The following is a 20,805-nucleotide window of genomic DNA, read 5'->3' as shown; positions in this document are numbered from 1 at the left end:
ACTACTATTTGCCGCAACCGCTGCCGACGAAACTGTGGTGGCTATCGACGCGATCACAGATGGCGACTGTGCACTTACGGAAGCACGCGGCTAGCCGCCAACACGGTGTTACGCGTGGCGATTAACACAACAATAAGGGCTTTGAGGGCACAAATAAGCACAAAGCATTCCGGCATTGCTGTCAGTCACGTATCGTGTACGATTGCCGCTGAGGACCATGGCGATGCGGACTGCACCGATTCGTTTTTGGACGCTAGCGCCGTTTTTGCTCTTTTGCCGCGCGCATTTGTGGTTCTCCGCGCATTTATTTTTTATTCCTCCGACGTATACGTCAGTGCGCACGCTATCGGCACCTACCCTATCTACCAACAGGAGAAATGCACATGTTGGTAAGTTACGGCCTCCGAGATTCAAGTGCGAAAGCTTAGGCGCGCTGCCCATTTTCGAAGGTTGGGTGGCTACAAGCTGCTTGCGGATTTATTGCGCAGTTCATGCGCTGCCGTTACGCGCTGTGATGTGCTTTTTGACAGTAGGGCATGGGTAATGGAAGTTCTGTGGATCGAGCACACCTCTTGTTCGCCGTTTTAGCCACTTAATTGGCGAGCGTGGGACCACGGAAAATTTATCAGTGGCTCGCGAAACCCCGAGCAGGGGCCTGCGGAACCCCAGGGTTCCGTGGAACCCACTTTGTGAACCCATGCTCCACGGGAAGCTCGCTTGTACGGTACAGCAAGCGACCCAGCACTGACGGCGTGAGCTTTGTAGGCGACGCAATGCACAAAACTAGCAAGGGTTCGGTCGCTGCATGTTTCGACTACCGCCAGAATGTCGTGACATATCGTCGGAAAAAAAAAACGAAAGGCAACCACTCGCGAAGAAATGCATGTGTACTTTCCATGGGTTGGGCGGAAAAAGTTGCGTGCAGTGCACTGCTTGGGCGCGATCGAGGTCGTTGTTCGGAGCACGCGTTCAATTTCGCCGGGCGCGGCCTAGGTCAACCGTGCACGGCGAAACTGAATGTGCGCTGCGAACGATGATCTCCGATTGCGCCCCTGCCCTCACCTACGCTGCTAATGTGAATTAGCGTATATACTTGCGTAATGAACACACTTTTTTTTTTCCCCAGAAATCCAATGCAAAGTTGTGGGAGGGGTGCGTTTATTTTGCGAGGTAAATTTTATGGCGTTTTATGAGCAATCGTTCTTTGTGAAACTGCTCCAAATTTGAGATTTAGTGCTCCAAAACAGTGTAATTTTTCCCCGTAACCTGCTCCAAATTTGGATTTTCCTGCTCCAAAAATTGCTCCAAATCGTATTTTGGCTGTTGCACCGCGGACATCACTTTCCGCGAGGTTCACGACTCTTTTGCCTCGGCGGTTTATCGTGTCGAATAAGCCCTCGAACAACACTGGTCTTTCTCGCCACCGTGCGTAGCTGTGCTCAAGCGGCACAAGCAGAGGCTCACTATCGCACTTCTCCACTGACCTGCGTGTGTGGCAGCGGCGCAGTAGATAGGGCAATCATTTCTTGTGGCACGCAGACAGGCGCAGCTGATCGTGACCTCCGAGATCTCCCCACTGCAGTCTTCGGGGTCACGCACAAGCCTGCACGAGTCGCGACGTGCTTACGCGGCTGTGCGAAAGATTAGTGCATTCACTTATCTCTCTCGCTGGGGTGTACCACGCAGACCGCCGCAGCTGGGCCTGGCCGCCGAGTTCTCCTCGGTAGGATCTCGGGGGTCATGCCCAGGCCATGCCTGTGCCTGCCCGTGTTGCTATGCGCGGCGGTGCGAAAGATTAGTGCAAAAGTGGGTGTGGCCTCTGAGATTGCATTGGCACCGGTGTGAACTGAGGCCACGAGCCGGCCGAGCGAAGCCGGCGCACTCAGCGGAGCGCTTTGTTGTGTGCCACACGCTCGACTGCTATGAGCCAAGTGGAAAGCAGAAGAAAAAGACCATCACAATAGAACGGAAGGCAAGCTATATTAAGGCTGTTGCGTCAGGTGCTAAAGTCGCGTGTTGGACACGCCGAAGATAGTTTTGTTGTTATATTCAAATTTCATCGCATGCATGACCGTGTAGCAGTTTCACGGACCACAAAGCCGTCTTCTTATTGCCATGTTTACAATTGTGCACCCCATTGGGCATATATTGCGTTAAATGGCAATAATGGATATAACCAAGTACATTTGGCTCCACTTCAACTTCGTTTTAACGAGGCTTGAGTGTATTATGAAATAAAGCGTCCAGAAAAGAGTGATGAGGAGGCTTCGGTTGAAAAGGAAGTATTCACTCCACTTGCGAGGTCCACGTGCCGTGCCGTGCACGACTGCAAAATTTAGCTGAGTTGTTCACACCAGCGTATGCTACCGTGGACTGTTTTTTTTCACGAAGCCAGAGGGGTGGTTCAGGGTCCTTTTAAAGCTCCTAAACGAAGTACAAAAGTAATGTGCATCCGATTTTCTAGCAAAATAATATTACTGAGAGTCTAATATGGGTTGCACAACAGTGGCTGTTTTTTTGTCAGCTTTGCCACAATGCAAGTGTTATGCAGTAAAGCACAGGAAAGCTGTGAAATCAGTTTTTGCTACCGTGTCCGATTGCACTACGCAGGCAATTTTTGGCTGAATTTTCTTAGAAAGAAAAAAAAAAGACGCACATTAGAATTGGGTAAATACCGTAATCGGACATTGTGAGCTACGGTTATAGCTTGAAAATGTTCCTAGGGCTGGTTGAAAATAGGCGTTTTCGACGGAAGGTGATGTGTGTTCAATGCATTCCCTGTCTTCTAAGCTCCACCGAGACAGACACTGCCACTAAAGGGGTCACTATTGGGGTCATCATAAGCGTCGGGTGTGTGTGTGCTGGCTCGTCAAGTTCGAATTATTCAGCGAAAGCCAATTTTAGAACCGAAATAGGAAAGTTGGGTCCCATAGAGGTGTGTACACCTGCCAGACCTTTGGCCGGGATCGAATTAACTGAAAAATGTAAATAACCGAAGTCGAATTAACTGAAGTCTACTGTATAACTAAATTCTCTATGTAATAAAGTAACCTTCCATAACTTTATGTCCATTGATTACCATATCTTTTTAACCTTGATATAGTGAAATCGTTGAATGACACGAGGTTGTTTGCTAAAGCACTTTTCAGCTTGCGCACTGTGTGGCAAAGAGCAGCCAGCAAAGCGATTCGATGAATAGTTCGCCATGGCCTCCGAGATCTGGCAGCATGCACTGTCTGGGTGGTGTTCAGCAGAGGCACTAAGGGGCATACGTATTGGTGTGTCGTATTGGCGCATTCTACAAAGTATAGCTCTGTAGTCCATGCATGCCTCGCGTCAGTGCCTGGTTCTTGTTGTGGCTAGCGCTCTCCTTTGATTACATCCCAGCTCCTGGAGGCTAAACATTGACAGCATGAGTAGCGGTACTGAATGCAAGGCCCTATCGCTTGAGGAAGCTGGTATCTTGCAAGCAATTTCAATCGGTGTGAAGAAAAAGGATGTCGCATTCATTTCGGGATACCACAGGGCTTGCTGTCTGCGATCTTGAAGTCAAAAGAAGCTATCCTTGTGTCCATGAACAAAGGGAGAGATTCCTGAAAATTGATTGGATTTTTCTGACATGATGTGCAATGCGGCAAAACATCAAATGTGGCGACCGTCAGCGAAGTTGCTGTCAATAAAGTTGTCGGCTTATTTCTATGTGACTAAAAGCAAAGATTTATTTGTGGCGTCCTGAGAGTTTTGATTCTGTGTGTCATACTGTGTGCACAGCAGTTTGCTGAGTTGAACATAGCTACTGTTGGCAAATAACAGAGCTTGTTGTCAAGCTGCAACAGTGGAGTGGATGCGAAATGTTCACTAGCAGCAATCAAATCACACTACAGTATGGTGAGAGGATCGCGGTGGACCTGCATTTTTTTCGCCTTTCTGCGGGCTGCATTGAAGAGATTGAAGAGATCAACACAGCTTCAAGCCATAACTGTGATCGCCAATTCTCAAATTCCATTTAAATTCATTCGGGACTATTGGGACTGCCTGGTTATTTGGACATTTTTGACGACCCCTTCTAAAAAAAAAACTTTGTCAGCAGCTATGCTTCTTTGAATGATAAGTCACTTTAATATAATAAAATTTCGATAAAACGAAGTTCCTCTTTTAACGAGTTCGTTATGTTGAATTTTAATATAATAAAATTTCGATAAAACGAAGTGCCTCTTTTAACGACTTCGTTATCTTGAAGTTTAGATGTATTGACATTGTCTTTGAAGTTAATTATCAGTCTGTTAATCAGTAGTAATAACTTGCTAAGAGTGCAAAATAATACTGGAGGCTTCTGCAGAATGTTGCTGAGAACATACAACTGGTTTCATCTGCACAGAATACTTTTTTATTTAGAATTTACGCTGTGTTAACCGAGACAGCAGGTAAATATATATTGCTAAATGGTGACTGCTGCTAGCTCTTGATTGGTTCCACATTTACAAATGTGTTTCTAGATTCCTAAATGCACCTAGTCCTTACAAAGCTTTATAGCTCAGGTATCTGACTGGTGTAAGGGTGAGCTATACTACAGCAGTCCACGCTACGAAGGCTCACTGCTCGCCTTCCATGTCATGTAAGTCAATGTAACATTAAGTTTCATAGTATCTTTAAGTCGCAATGTGTGGTGTAATTATTGAATAGATGTCTCAGTTCTCAGCCTATTTATCATTAAATGAGTGGAGTCACAAGTTTGTGATCAGTGGCCACAGCGCACCGCTCGTGCTCATAAACAAAACCCTAAAACTTGTGTTGTATATTGGAAGCGCAAAGGTGTACAAATGTGTTCTGACATATCCTTATATCCACAAGTTGTAGTTGTAATATATGTGAAGTAGTTATTCTGTAGAAAGCATGGCAGATCAAAAACAACTACACAGTGAAACATGTGGTGTGGGACTTCAATGACCAAACTACTTTCATAGGTTCCGCAGTATTGCCTGCAAAGTATGAAATACAGTATAGTAGTAATACGAGTAGCCCAACTTGCACAATGCATGTGCAACTTTGCAGCGTAAGTCTCCGCTGCAAGAGGAGGAGAAGCTGCAACTAGCAGTGAAGGACCTGACAGTAGCACAACTGCAGCGGCTCAAACTGGCGCCTGCAGTGCACGAGAGCCACCACTACGACTTCCGCGAGGATGACCTTGAGGACAACCAGCCGTTCCCGACGCTGCAGCACGTGCTTGAGGCAGTTGACCCCTCAGTCGGCTTCAATGTTGAGATAAAGTGCCCCATGCAGTTTCGTGTGAGTGTTCAAATGCCCTGTTTTTCAGCACACTAGTGCTTATGGGTGCAAAGGAATGTTCGTATCAAGTAGCATGAAATAACAGAACAGTTGTTTATTTTCTCTTTGTAGAAAGGAAATGAGCAGCCACACATAAACTGCTGCACTGAGCAGCTTGACAGGGCGACTGCCCCCTGATTGGACAGCTATAGCTGCGTTTACATGAATGTGACAGAAGTGATGGCATCTCATGTAAATGAGGTAATTCACTAGGAAGACATGTCGTGTCAAAGTGCTAAACAGGAGTAGTTTGAGATGGAAAATGCGCATTTCAGCGGCACATGTAGACAGAAGTGTATCGTATCGGAAATTATGGGTAAGCATTCACTGCAGGATGAAACCGGCCAACCAATCGGCGACTGCAGCTGCCTTATTGTGGGACATTGCAACAAAAATGGCGGTTTGTGGTTGATCAATAATAAATGAGATTAACATTGTCAAGTTATTTGAGTTGCGGCGTTAACGTAGCCAGGTCCACTTTAAGGAGATAGAAGTCGAAGCGGCTGCGCTCAGCTACCATGGGACATGGCAACAGTTGTAGACACATCGTGAAAATTTAGTATTATGATCCAATATCATACATTCCGCAAAACAAACGTGTAAATTTGTCCACTTGGACAAATGAAGAACCTGACAAAATGTAGCCGACACACTGCAGGTACTTTCGGTGCATTTCACAGTGCGACGGTAAAAGCAGGCTTGTCGGAATGTGAGAGCGATAACTTTAAAATGTGACTCTATAGGTTACGTTAGATTGCTGCACAGGAAAATTGATTCATGTAAATGGTGGCGTATGAGTGTGCGATATGATAAATTAATGTGATACACTTCTACCGTATTCACGTAAACGTGGTTTATAGGCTGCATTCCGTAACAGGGGTTTCCCAGAAAGCTTTGCAATTGAAGAAAAGTTTGCCCTGGTTCACGGGTGTAAGCAGGTATTGCCACCTTTCTGGGGCAACCAAACGAGCCAGCCAAGGGGCACTAGTAGTATATGGTATGGTGAGAACAAATTATTCATGCAACTTAAAATGAACGCACATTAAACACCATAACATTGTAAGTGATTGAAGACGTATCGTGTTATATGGTTCTGGTAAAAATTTTGGTTTTGAATAATCTGTTTCGATAACATTACACCCATGAAAGAGAACACCTAGAATAGCAGTGTTACCACACACTGCTCATCTCTGGAAAAACTTCTCGTTCAAGAAGTTGGTACCAATCATTGAAAATCCCACTGTAAACCGCTTCAACCCGGGTTCGTTATGTTAAATACCTTAGCATGTCCTAGTAAATATGCGAAAAAGCATTTGCTTAGAAACTGAAGAGCCGCAAGCACGATAATATAGTATGTAGTCAATTCCACAAGAGATCAAAACAGGTTGTGCACTTGACATTTTACATTTTTCTCATAATTTTACACATTACGCATGCATTTCTGAATAGTGCTAAACTGCTACTTTTTTAAAAGAAAGCTATTACCAAACGGGAAAAAAAATAATGAAAAGTCGTCGGGCAACAACGACAATTTTACTGTTTTTTTTCTTAAGTTCACGACAATGCTTAAGGCCACACAAGTATAATATAGCGAATATTTTTGTTTGCAATGCATATTTGCAATGCATATAGGAAGCAGCTCGCAGCATTTTCCAGACTTCTGAACAAAGTAACTTATTTAAAAAATTCTCAAACGCTATATTTTTCAAACTTGCTCATCTTTGGGACTGTTGCTACTTCTTTGTACAGTGCTCAAGGATTGAAACACGACAGGCAAATTTTGGGTAAAACACTCCTTTTGTGCTATTGCTCGTGAGTACCATGCCATGTTGCTTTGAATGTGGTCACGAAAGGTGACGCGGACTCTGATCTAAGCATACGAGTCGAGATTGCGCCATGTCGCACAAACTACTGTTGTTGGAAACAAAAGCATGCGCATTGGTTAGGCCTAAATTGACGCGTTTAAATCTGTGAGCACTGTACATTTCAGGTTGTTGTGATTTACAGCAGAGGTAGGCCTTTAAGTGGATAAAGAACCTGTGCATTTTTATCCTTTTTATGAATTTTTAAAGTAATAAACGTTTTTACTAAACACATCAAAATTAGAAAAATGTTACTTTATTGAAAAATATTTCTAAAAATTAGCCCCCTCTCAATCTTCTTCAATATCACCCAAGTTGTTCTCTGGGGACAGCGGAATAATATTGGGAAAAAACAGGTTGCATCATTTATATTGGAACAAATGTTCGAATACTGTGTTTCGAGAGAGTGGTCCATAGTGCAGAAATGTGCATTTCTTGTGTGAAAACTTAATTCAACCACCTTATCCTTATCTATTCCTTATCTTCTAAGCCTTGCTCAAAGGCAACAATGGGGCATTTGCGGTTGGTGAAAAATGTTTTCGTAAAGAAAAAAGGAAGTTTGAACAAAGTGCACTCGCGTAATTCATCACTTCAGTACAGCAGCCGACAATCCTCGTCAACAGCCAGCACACTCGGTAACGGCTATCCTTTCTTTGTCGGGATATGGGGGAAAAGCCCACGGCTCTCCGCCTCGGCACACTGAACCCCGCGGTTGGCGCGTGCCTGCGCATCAACCGCGGTCCGGTACGAGCTCGAGAAAACAATAGACGACAACCATGTGTACACTCATAGAGCATTTATTACGACTGCAACTAATACTTCGAGCAGGCCAGCTAGCTATAGTTGACATCGCTGAGGGTTCCCTCGAAGAGAATAATACACTAGGTAAAGAAGGGCTTCTGACTTACCAACTGAGGAATATGGGCGGCCGCGGCGAATGCCGCGGCAAGAACGAGGTTGACTAACCACGTGTGGGAATACGGGAGCGGCTGCGGAGACTTCCGCTATCGCCGCTTGATGAGGGCCAAAGAGAGCCGGACGATGTCAGCGGGATCTCACGTGACCCACCCTGTGGCGCTGATAGCGCTTGCGATTCCCGTGCGCCGCCTGCGGAAGGAAAGTTTCCCCTCTCCCAACTCTTCTTGGCGCGCATGCACCTGACGCGACATTCGCTGCGCGTGCGGCGGTCATGGGACCCGAGGATTCCCACATTCCTCCACTCTCAAATGTTGCTCTACGGCGGAGAAATAATGGCATAACGGCAGAAACAACGGCATTGACAAATTATTGGGGCAGATGCGAGGGTAAACTCCGGAAGGAAATGGCAGAGTCCACGTTGATAGGCAGCACAGTCCTGTGTGGCGGCCGCCCAGATATGGCAGCTGTCACAGTGGTTGACGATGACGGGGGCTGAAGATGGCTTGCCCTCAAGATGCGCGCCGCAATGTCCACCCGGGAACAGCGGGTCAGGACTTTCTCGAAGCGGCACACGCGCCGGCACGATATACCTCACACCGACGCATCCTCGTTGGCGTGTATGATGGTGGGCCTCGCTCATTGTGGCTGCCATGTGCTACTGCATCGGACCGCGAACAGGGAGGGGCCTCCGCTGCAATTTGAGGCCGAGACAGCAGGCAGGGACATGGACGATGGCAGCAATAGCAAGTCCAGGCGACTTCACTCGTTCTGCAAAGTCGCTCAAATGCACTCCACAAACACTTAGAATTAAGGCAGTAGATGCCGCCGCGGCATCGGCCATCTGACACGATGCTGAACCATCCGTCTACCATATAGCTTTATGCGGCAACGAAAAAAGAAACAATCCAGTTCATTTGAATGAAGTTATTCGCTTTGACCGAATTTTTCTGGTCCGATCCAGCGTGAAAGTGGGCGATGCTCGTATGAACAAAGCACTCTATGGTCCCTCGAGATTTTGGCTATTCCGCCCGCAAAATATTGAGTCCATCTGAACAAAATAAGCTTTGTTTTGAACGAGGTTTCTCCGCTCGGGCAAGTATAGTAAAACTAGCGAACTGTTTGCACCCGCTAAATGTCACGGCATGGTCGTCTTCGAACATGTCACCGGCAGCTCATAAGGGCCTTAGGCCTAATCATGTCCATGACGGATACCAATGCCACAAAAGACTCATAAAGGGTTCCAATGAACCGCCGTGAGGAGATGCAGGCCTAGCTAAGTGGTCTCCGCTCGCTGCTTAACCCGCAGCTTCCGAGCAGACTCCTGGGACTGCGCCCCGCTGGCGTCCTAGCCAGCGTTTCCGGCTCCCAGAGCCAAAGTTACAGAAAGGAAGCTATTTACATATGTACAGGGAAAATCGACCACCGCGTCGGCTGCTGCACTCGCTTGCTTCGGGCGTACTCTTATGAGAAAACTCGCTGCAAATCTCAGCGTCTACACGAGTTCGGTGACACTGGTGCAGCGTTAACTCGCACTCAAGAAAGCACATGCCCAATCTAGCTAGCAATCACGCCTTCGGCTGAGGCCGAACGCTGGTCCGGACAAAGTTTTCCTCGCACTGAACCGATCGTCGTCCCGTTTTGCAAGAGCTTGCCCCACGTTGGGAACGCCAAAATGTCGGGATATGGGGGGATATGCCCACGGCCCTTTGCCTCGGCACACCGAGCCCCGCGGTTGGCGCATGCCTGCGCATCAACCGCGGTCCGGTACAAGCTCGAGGAAACAAGACGACAACCACGTGTACACTCGGGACAGCATTTATTACGACTGCAACTAACACTTCGAGCAGGCCAGCTAGCTATAGTTGACATCGCTGAGGGTTCCCTCGAAGAGAATAATACACTAGGTAAAGAAGGGCTTCCGACTTACCAACTGGGGAATACGGGCGGCCGCGGTGATTGCCGCAGCAAGAATGCAGTTTACTAACCATGTGCGGGAATACGGGAGCGGTGGCGGTGACTTCCGCCATTGCCGCTTGCTGGGGACCAAAGAGAGCCGGGCGATGTCAGCGGGATCTCACGTGACCCACCCTGTGGCGCTGATAGCGCTTGCGGATCCCGTGCGCCGCCTGCGGAACGAAAGTTTCCCCTCTCCCAACTATTCTTGGCGCGCAAGCACCTGACGCGACGTTCGCTGCGCGTGCGGCGGTCATGGGACCCGAGGATTCCCACATCTTTCATCTGATTGCATGGAACAGAATTCGTGTCATGGATGCTAACAAACACATTCACTCAATTTGTCTGTTACGTTGTCACGCTATTCCAAAATTAAAAGGTCCTTATGACAGTCAAAAATATTTTGTGCTCTAGTATAGCAGTCGCCAACAGTGTCGGTTTAGTTAACGCAAGAGTTCATTTTTGCACCAGATGTGATCAACTAGAATTTAAAAAGGTTTGATTGTGTGAAGTTTGGTGGCAGTAGTTTGGGCCACAGAGAAAACACATTTAGGGTGAGCCGTGTCTGGTCTGCATAGCCAAACATGCCACGAACGGATGCCTTGTACACGGGTCACGAGTTCCCACTCCTTCCTTTTTTTCATCACGGAAGCACTCAATCTCGCTCATAAGTGCATGAATCAGATGGATGTTCTTGAGCTTGCCTTGCAATTGTGCGACTATTTCAGATGCCGACTATATTACTTTGGCATTTTCTTCCCGTAGGTTGTGAAGAGTAGCTTGATACTTTACAATTCCTTCTACTCCATCACATAAGTTCTTCCCATGTCCGGTCGCAGAGAACCACTTTACTGACTCATAATATTTGCGTGAGAGGTCAAACAATTAAAATTTGTTTTTGCAGTGGCTTGTGACGCCTTCACCTATGTAGGTGGTGTGGCTTTCTGGGGGGACTTCAAGGCACCTGTGGATCTTGCATTAATGCAAACCAAGCATAGGCTGGCGTCATGTGACATGTCATCACTTATAACAGCATAACTGCATGTTGTTTTTCTGATGGTTACAGCACAGGTGAAAACTAACGCTTTTTTTTTGTGCCACTGGTATGATTGAATCTCATTTGAAACAATGGCAGTCCAGTTTTCTGCGATCTGAAAATGCAGAACGAGGGATGCTTGCCGCCGTATACAGTCCTGCGGAACCCTCTTGGAGATCCACTTCACTAGTTCCTTCAAACGAAGTCGGTTGCGATGTTTTCCTTACAATGTCTCCATTTTCCCACACCGCATATGTGCCATCAGCCTCGTGTGGGGCCGCCAATGTTCTTGTAGTTATTCCATTGCTCACAGGACACAGTTCAGTCACTTAGATAGCATTTCACTGTTGGTGAGGAGCATACGCAATTCTTTCAAGTCCTCAATGTTATAGACATCACTCATAAAAATTTTAGTGTGGAAACACTGATCAGCATTCGCACAATACCCACAAAGCACACTTCTTGCTGGGGAGCAAGCAGAACCCTCTTCGGACGAAGCAAATAAAGGCTGCCGCGGCCGCATTTCGGAAAACGTCCTTGTGCTTGCATTTTAGTGCACATTAAAGAACCCCAGGTGGTCAAAATTAATCCGGAGCCCTCCACTACGGCGTGCCTCATAATAAGAACTGGTTTTGGCACATAGAACCCCACAAAGAAGAAGCAAATAAAAACTTTGACGACTCCATTTCAATGTCTACATTCGCCGCCCTGAACACACATTATGCCTCTTGCATTGAGTGAGTTGTAAATCTTCTGGGCATGTACTGCTTTTCACCATCAACAACAAATGCGTCTTACTTGTTTGGGCTCTGTCGTGAGCACCCATACTCATCTTTTGTGTGAAGGTCCATGGCGGCCTGCATCCATTTTGAGTGCTTAAACAAGACCTCTGAAGTCGATCTGGGGCTGTCCATATGCCGTGCTTCTCACGTCAACTTTGTGCCTTGTGAATCATGTACTTTGATAAACTTGGCATGGCGACCGGGATTTTTTGTGGATCAAAGTTTGCTGGGGGCAGCAGTATCAACAGTTGTAGGCTCCCTTAATTAGATGTAGACGCTTTGTAGGCTTTCAAGTATCCCAACCATTCAAGGCAGCCATCACAATCGTTCCATGAGGGTTCAGGGCTAGCAGTTCTCCCAAAAAGAGTGCTGACCCCTGATCGAATTTTGACTGCAACAGCGCTTTCGATTTCACTCTGCTTCCTTTTTGCATAACCTTTTCTTTGTCTTTGAGGAACACGACTTGGGTGCCTCAAGGGTGAAACATCGGTGAACTCTATGTGCCTGTTCAGCTTGCCGACCGTCTCTTCCTCGGGTACGAAGATGTCACCGGTATCACCAAATCTTTGTACCGCTTAAAGCAGTGTTGACAGGTCTGATCTCCATCTCTAATTGGACGCGCACCTTGTTGCAAGGCCTTCCGCAACAGAGAGGCGCTGACATCAGCGCTATGGAAATTTCGATGGAACAGAATTTTCTTCTGCACCATCAGGTAGTTGGCACATCGCTGCCGTCGGAGTGCAGGATGTTCGCAGAACCAAGATCAAGCTCGCTTTCGAGGCCTAAGTGCTATGTCCCACCCAGGCAACCTCATCGGTTTCTGTTTATACATAAACTGCTGAGACGCCGCGCAGCACCCTTGCTCACTATGGCTCTCTAACTCAAGTGGCAGTGTCTGGTAACCTGACCCATGCCAAGCTAAGCACATGACAGAACACCTGCAACCCCCAAGCAGTATACATCGTAACCCAAAGAGTTCTAGAAGACGTAACATAAAGCTCAAAAGTTTCTTGCTGCACTTGGTTTACTGGCCAAGCCACGCAACTCGCCCTCTTCTTCCACATATGCATTTCACTGTCATCTGCGCTTCGACATCGTCTGAACGGGCACACAGGTACTGCATAAGGCAAACATCATTAGCCCTCTGACTATTTGCATAGTTTTCATTTTGGCACCTTGCTGAAAAAAGAATGAAGGGCTCTAAATGTGCTCGTTGCCTGTTGACGAGGCATATTGGCCGCTGTACTGAACTTGCGAACTACACGAGTGCATTTTGTTCGAACAGTATCCTTTCCAAAAACATTTTCCACCAACCGCAAATACCTCATTCTTGCCATCGATAAGGCTCGGAAGAGAAGGAGGAGTGTCCTTGTATTACGTTTTCGCAAGGAATGCTCATTTCTGCACTATGCACCACTCTCACAAAACACAATATCCGAACATTCGTAACATTGGTCTAATAAAAATCGCAAATGATATTCCACAGTCCTCGGAGATCAATATTTAGGCAACACCGAATGAGATTGAGAGGGTCTTTTTTCAAGTAACATTGCTCTCATTTTGATGTTTTGAGTAAAAAAAGTTGTTACTTCAAAAATAACTAGAATAAAAATGTGCAAGTTTGTTATCCACCTAAAGGCCTTTCTCTGCTGTAAATCGCAACATGCTGGGATATACAGAGAAGTAGCAACAGAGTCCCAAAGATGAGCAAGCTTGAAAAACATAGCGTTTTCAAGAATTAAAAAAAAATTCATAAGTCTGGACAATACCATGAGCTACTTCCTGTTTGACTTGTACTGGAAATAAACACATTTGCTATATTATACTTGCGTGGCGTTAAGCATTGTCGTGAATTTAAGAAAACACATTTCGCAAAATTGTCGTTGCTGCCCGACGATCCTTGATTTTTTTCCCGTTTACTAATAGCTTTCTTTAAACAGTAGCAGTTTAGCACTATTCAGTCACGTGTGTGTAATATGTAAAATTATTAGAAAAATTAGAAATGTCAAATATACCACTTCTTTCGATCTCTCGTGGAATTGACCATATCTACCTTCTTGCATCTGTGGATGTTTTGCTTCCTCATGCAGCCCTTTAATGTCTCGTAACATCCCACATCATTGGTGCTGCACTCTTCCCGCATTAATTAAATGCATAGCCGACCATTCCGGGAAATTACAGATGGCCATTGAGGGGGGGGGGGAGGTTCAGGAGCAGGTTGTGACTAGTGATAAGTGGCTCTGGTGTAGAATAAATCCGGTTGTTTTATTGAAAGGGTCAGAACTAGATGTGCGCTTAAACCTGCAAAATTCAGTCTCCCCTGTTCCTTTTATTCGTAAATAAGATTCGCCCAAAATTGACTATCTCCAAAGTGGGGGAACGTACACACGCATGCGACCTTGGAAGCTTCTACTTCGACCATCATGGTTTCACTACAGATACATGAAAGTATAGTCAGTGCATACACTAAATCGCTATCCCCTGTCAGTTGAACAGAGGCGGACCAAGCTCCAATAGCCGAATAATTGGTTTTTTCGTGACAGTCATTTTTTGACACTTTCCTCACTTCATCACCACTCTCGTCATTCTGGACAACAAGGGTAAAGGCGCTATTCGAAGCTACTTGGCGTTTCTGAGCATAGAAAACTTGTAACAGGAGCCAGAGAAGTCGCCCAAGATGGTGTTGATATTTAGCATGTAACGTAAGGTGCTAGATATGCACAACGCTCACTACAAAGCACGGATAAAGCTTTGACAACTTAGTGGCTTGGCTTGTATCATTGTTTGGGCATGGTCGGCGACCACAGTTGCTGACTGATAATTTGGACATACTTGATTATAGGGACAGCTCTGTGGCACCGTCACTTGCCCCCATAGATTTGTTGTATAAGAATGGCCAAAATTTTGGGCACCTAACAGCACGCCGTGCAATAATTCGGACTCCGACTGCACAGCCATCTGCCAATTTGGCCACCGAGTTGAGCAGAAATGCAGATAATTTCATTTAGATAAGTCGCCAGTGCTGCCTGGAAACTGAAACTACCGAAGCCTAGTTGATCTAGTTATTTTATCTTTTTTTCTGAAAGATTGCCCTTAGGCATAATACAGTTTGGCAGGTTGCTGACCACGCCCAAACCGCAGGAGAAGCCAAGCTATAAAAGCTTCGTTTTTGGTTTGCACAATTTCTCATGAGAGTTCAGTTACTCTTCCACCGTTCCTGATCCTATTGACAGCATAGGTGGAGCACCGCTCTGACCACTGATGGAGCGCGAAGAGTGTGAAAAGGAATATCATAAAAGCAATGCTAGAACATCGTGGCCACAGATTGTCTAGGCCAAAGGCAAGCGTGTGTGTGTGTGCAGCAGTGCGTTGACGAACTTGAGTCGAATTCTTGATCGCTTTCGAAGATGCTTTCAGGATATTTCATGCGACTAGCACCGGTCGCGTCAGCGTGTGACAGCGTTTTCTCACTGCGATAACATGGCATGCTTAGCACTGTGCCAAGTATGCCGTTGACTGTTAACGCTAATGCGTTTTGCACTAGTCACACGAAATTGAAGATATCTCTGAAAGTCATGATCCAAGAATACCATAGAGCTTATATAACCGACACTAGAGGAAAAGCTCCCATAGTGGCCATGCATTGAAATCGGTAACCGCAAGGGTGCCGCCTCGTTTCTACTCTTAGCAAGCGCGCAGCTGCAGACAAGATGCGATTTGGTCCGTTCGCTTTGCCTGCACTACTGCGAACCAGTTCGCAGCGGTGCACGAGAAGTTCAGAAATTGTTCAGCTCGATTTCTATGATCCAGGCACAACGCGACACTCAAAACGAATGTCGAGATGCAGATCCGGTGCAGGTGTTATGTTTTGTCTGACTAATGCGCCCCGAGTGTGTAAGTTTAAGAGGTCCTGAAACACAGGTATGATCGGCTTCTGAGGCGCAAATACAGTGCTTGCATAGAGACAGCAGATGCGTGTGAGTGGGGATTCAACAGCGCTTGTCTGCTGCGTTGCTACTTTGCACTGGTACGTCTGCACCAAGGCAGCACCGACAGTAGAAAGGTTGCACCAAAATTGTGAACCAGTGCTTCACCTTTTGTGCACCTTTTGAAAGGAACTGCTTGGTTCAGAGGGCGCCATTGCTGCACCGCTGTAACGAATGGCAGGGTGCAGCACCTCATGAACTGGTTCAGGTGCTGAACCAGTTAAAACAGACCTGTTCAGATGAGACGTGCAATTGTCGCAATCCCGAGCCTCCCTCAATATAATGGTGCCATCTAGTTCAGGCTCCTGCAACAAATCTTTTCACACACTGCAAGTTCCACATCGAAATTTTATAAATGGTCATCGGCTCTTTCTAAAAAATATATGGAATGAACTTTACACATTGTCTGTATGTACTTGCTATGTGTAAATGCTTGTTTTGGCATTGTTTTTTTATATTTAGCGCTGCAAAAGGGGCTAAGAGGTAGCAACATGGTGGCGTCATTGCGGTTGCCATTTTTTTCGCCGAGCTTTTCCTCTAGTCAGTATAGTAACTTTGTCGAGAATACAGCACACCTTTTTAGGCAATTTGTGGAATAAAGTCACTAATTTCTTGACGAATTTGGTATTTCGGACTCTCGACTATGCAGACCTTTTGGCGGTCCCCTTTGAGCCCGAATTATTGGTCAGCAACTGTACTGGTTTGACTAGGCTTCATTACTTTGTTTTGAGTAGGCGCTGGCAATGTATTGAAACAAAAACGTCACTCTTTCAGCACGACTTGGCGGCCATAATTGGTGCATGTTCGTGCAGATGGAATTTGAGTTATCGAATGGTATGTTGTAAGGCAGGGGTTCTCAGGTACGTTCATCCCAGGGAACCCTGCTAAGCTCCATAAAGTGCCAAGGAACCCCCCTCCCCCCCGATTTAACCGAATTATCGAGGGTATCAAGAAAACAAACAAATGCTGCACTACGTCAACACGCTTTTATTCACTCAATGAATCGTCAAATCTTGTTTCTATTTAGCACAAGGCCAGTGCGGAAGCTGAAATTCATGACTGATTAGCGCTAGCAGTGGCGAAGGCCTCGCGACATCCTTCGCGGCGCGCGTTTTCATCTGAGACGCGCTTTGCATCAAAGGGTGCACATCCCGATTATTTTTTCGCCACTCAGCTGCTTGCCAACAAATTGTCCGTCCATCGCGATGTAGCCGGTGCTTTTTATCTTCGACAGCTTTGCACTGAGTAAAAGCGAAACTACTGCTTGCCGCAACCGCTGTCGATGAAACCGCGGCCGCTATCGACGCGATCATGGACGGCGACCTTGCGGTTCAGAAGGCAGGCGGCTGACAGACGCACCAAGTCAAAACGAAGCTACCTTTCGCTGCAAGAAGTGCGGACGAAACTGCGGTCGCTATCGACGCTGCCATGGGAGGCGACTAAGCAGTTGTGAAGGCACGCAGCCGACGCGCGCATCGAGTGAAAATGAAACTATTTGCCGCAACCGCTGCGGACGAAACTGCGGTGGTTATCGACGCGATCAGAGATAGCGACTACGCACTTACGAAGGCACGCGACTAGCCGCGAACGCGGTGTTACGCGTGGCGATAAACGCAAGAATAGAGGCTTTAAAGGCACAATTAGGCACGAAGCGCTTCGGCATTGCTGTCAGTCACGTGCAGCGTACGATTGCCGCTGCAGACCACGGTGCAAGCAGAGGACCACTGAGGACCACGGCTACGCGGACTGCGCCGCTTCGTTTCGGTTGGACGCTACGCCGTTCTTGCTCTTCTGCGGCGCGCATTTGCGGTGCTCCGCGTTTTTTTTTTTTTTTTTTAATTTTTCCTCCAACGTATAGGTCAGTGCGCACGCTATCGGCACCTACCCTATCTACAAATAGGAGAAAGGCGCATGGTGGTAAGTTACGGCCTCCGAGATTCAAGTGCGAAAGCTTAGGCGCGCTGCCCGTTCTCAGAGGTTGGGTGGCTACAAGCTGCTTGCGTATTTATTGCGCAGTTCGCGCGTTGCTGTTATGCACTGTGATGTGCTTTTTGACACTCGGGCACCGTAACTTGGGCATGAGTAATGGAGGTTCTTTGGATCAAGCGCACATCATGTTCGCCGTTTTAGACACTTGTCGAGAGCGGGACCAGGGAAAATTTATCAGTGGCTCGCGGAACTCCGAGCAGGGGCCTGCGGAACCCGTAGGTTCCGCAGAACCCACTTTGAGAACCCATGCTGTAAGGCATCTGAAATTTTGGTCGTACATTACTTCTATGATGCCAGTGGCAGTGCAGCAAAGCTGTCCGAATTATCAGTTAGTAGAGTTATTTTGCCATGTGGCTAGGAAGCAGCCAATTGCTTACCTTGTTGCAGAAACAAAAAGGATGTCTTGTTTGATCATGCAGTCAACGTGTGATAACTCACTGAAGGATGAGAAGCACTATCCTCAGAGAAGGCTCTTCCTCGGCTTATGTGTCGAGGGTCTTTAAAGCAGACAGCACACTTAGTACAGTATACTAAGTGTGCTGTCTGCTATAGTATACAGTATACTGTATACTAGTACAGTACAGTAGTACACACTTAGTACTTATAACCGTTTATAGTGCAGAACTGGCTACAACGCAGCCTTTTTCGACTCCCGTTTACCCTCCCATAGAACTCCATGTACACGCATACCACTTACAGTGCAGCCGCGTGAGATGAAATACCAGTTATAATACGGCTTCCACGGGAAAATCTCGCCAACAAGGGCGGTAGCGAGCACGCTTCTCAACGAGGTGCGTGCTGCCGGCCGGCGTATGCATTATTCAATGCAATCAAACTCTCGTTAATTCGGACTTATTTGGCTGCACATGGGTTAATTTGGACTACTTTCGGAGCTCGGTGAGCAAGGAGCGCCGCAAATGTGCGGCGCAAAAGAGCAAGAACGGCGCTAGCGTCCAACCGAAACGAAGCGGCGGAGTCCGCATCACCACAGCCATTAGTTGAAATCGTACGTGACTGACAGCAACGCCGGAACGCTTCGAGCCTATTTGTGTCTAAAGCCTGCATTCTTGCGTTTATCGCCGCGCATAACACTGCGTTGGCCGTGGGCTTTCGTAACTGCATACATCTGCGTAGTCGTCATCCACAATCGCTTCGATAGCAGCCGCAGTTTTCGCTGCAGCGGTTGCAGCGAACAGTAGTTTCGTTTTTACTCAGTACGTGCGTCAGCCGCGTGCCTAAAAAAACTGCGTAGTTGCCATCGATGATCGCATAGATAGCGACCACGGTTTCGGCTGCAGTTGTTGCAGCGAATAGTAGTTAATTCGTCGAGACTCGGTGCGTGCATTGGGCGCGTGCCTTCAACACCGCAAAGTCACCGTTCATAATCACGTCGATAGCGGTTACGGTTTTTTCCGCAGCGGTTGCGGCAAACAGTTGTTTTGTTTTGACTCGGTGTAAAGCTGCCGAGCTTGAAGAGTACCGGCTACATCACGATTATGTTTTTGCCAGCTTACTGGCGAAAACATGATCGCGATGTGCGCGCGATAGTACAAAGCGTGTCTACATGCTTGGTCTACATGTTATGCATACGTGCAGGGCTTGAAAATCGTTGTTTTGGTTATAGTGCGGTACTGCTTATAGTGCAGATATTCGTGACTCCGGAGACTCGCGTTATAAGCGGTCTACACTGTACTTTCTAGAATGGTTCGTATCAAAGCCCCCTTATGAAGGCTTCAGATCTTGAGCTTGTGCTGATAAGAGTGACCCGGCTCACTGTCTCCTTCCCCTCCCAATTTGTTTTTTCACCCAGGATGGCACATGGGAAATGGACCTAAACTTTGACATCAACCAGTACGTGGACATCATACTGTGCACTTTGCTCGACTTCAGTGCAAAGCGCTACATTATTCTCTCCTGCTTCCACCCAGACATCTGCACCATGTAAGCAGCCTGAACTTTTTTTATGGCCTAAGTGTAGGTATTTTTCCCCTCCCCTCTTTCATTGAGCCTTGCCCTTCACTGCTGCCAGTTGTTAGTTTGCACCTATCTTTGTCAGCCACGTTTTTCGCGTGTACCAATTTTCTTGCCTTTGTATCCTGTCAATAAAATTGCATTTTCTTGGAGTGCCGTTTGCCGCGATAGTTTTTCTTTTCCTAGGCTACATTCATGCCAGAGTAAGCTTCTCTCTCATTTGTGCAGGAGAAAGGGAAAAAATACTTTTCTTCATTCTAGTCAATTTAGATGGAGAAGCAAGGCTGTGAAATAGTGAAATTATGTCCCACTGTACACGGGCAGTGCACTAAACAGGTGACACTGGCAGAGTTTGAAAATTTCTGCAGAAATCCATTGTAGGTTCACGAAATTCTCATATATAGAGGAACATATAATGACCACACAAGAGTCCAGAAATATATCTGTTCCCAGTTCATCTTTACTACACACTGCTGCTGCGATTAGACCAAACTTATCAAGCATGTATGTCTAAACTAAGAAAAGTGGGATAGACTTAAAGCTGTAAAACTGAAGCATTGTGATAATATAAGATCTTGCTGTGACACTCTCGAACTTTCAAGATGCAGATTGTATACGGCATATTCAAATCAACTGAAAGGAAATATACTGCATACGCTGGTGTTGTAGCAAAGCGTAAACAGGTATTTCTGCTTTTGTGAGGTGTTCATAGCATTGCATAAGAACATACTTTTTTCGAAATGAACGACTAATAATTGCTTATTGTACCTTGTGCTTTGTTAGCATATGATATGCAGGTGTAGTTTCTATTCTAATTCTCGCAACATTACCTTGGGTGGTAGTGCAGCATTTGAAACTGAAGTTTCCTTGTATATGAAGGATAAAACTAACACAGCTTCTGAAAGGCACGTTTTTTGTAGCTATAAAAGGCTGCTAGGCAGACGTAGATGTGGTGCAAGTTGTAGAAAGTTTAATTATATAGA

At 46.5% G+C, this 20,805-nt stretch overlaps 1 protein-coding gene across 7 annotated transcripts in view; it reads left to right on the top strand.

Moving 5' to 3' along the window:
* LOC119437428 (glycerophosphocholine phosphodiesterase GPCPD1-like) overlaps window positions 1-20,805 on the top strand; it is a 178,179-nt gene that overhangs the window by 145,503 nt on the left and 11,871 nt on the right. For all 7 annotated transcript variants that reach the window (XM_049660528.1, XM_049660527.1, XM_049660532.1 and 4 more), the window contains 2 exons: window positions 5,053-5,286; window positions 19,662-19,792. In XM_049660528.1, coding sequence (XP_049516485.1) covers window positions 5,053-5,286; window positions 19,662-19,792 — 365 coding nt within the window. The remainder of the gene's footprint in view (window positions 1-5,052; window positions 5,287-19,661; window positions 19,793-20,805) is intronic.

Source organism: Dermacentor silvarum, chromosome 1, assembly GCF_013339745.2.
Source record: "Dermacentor silvarum isolate Dsil-2018 chromosome 1, BIME_Dsil_1.4, whole genome shotgun sequence".
NCBI lineage: Eukaryota > Metazoa > Arthropoda > Arachnida > Ixodida > Ixodidae > Dermacentor > Dermacentor silvarum.
The sequence above is the reverse complement of the archived record's forward strand: the minus strand, read 5'-3'. Positions and strand labels throughout refer to the sequence as shown.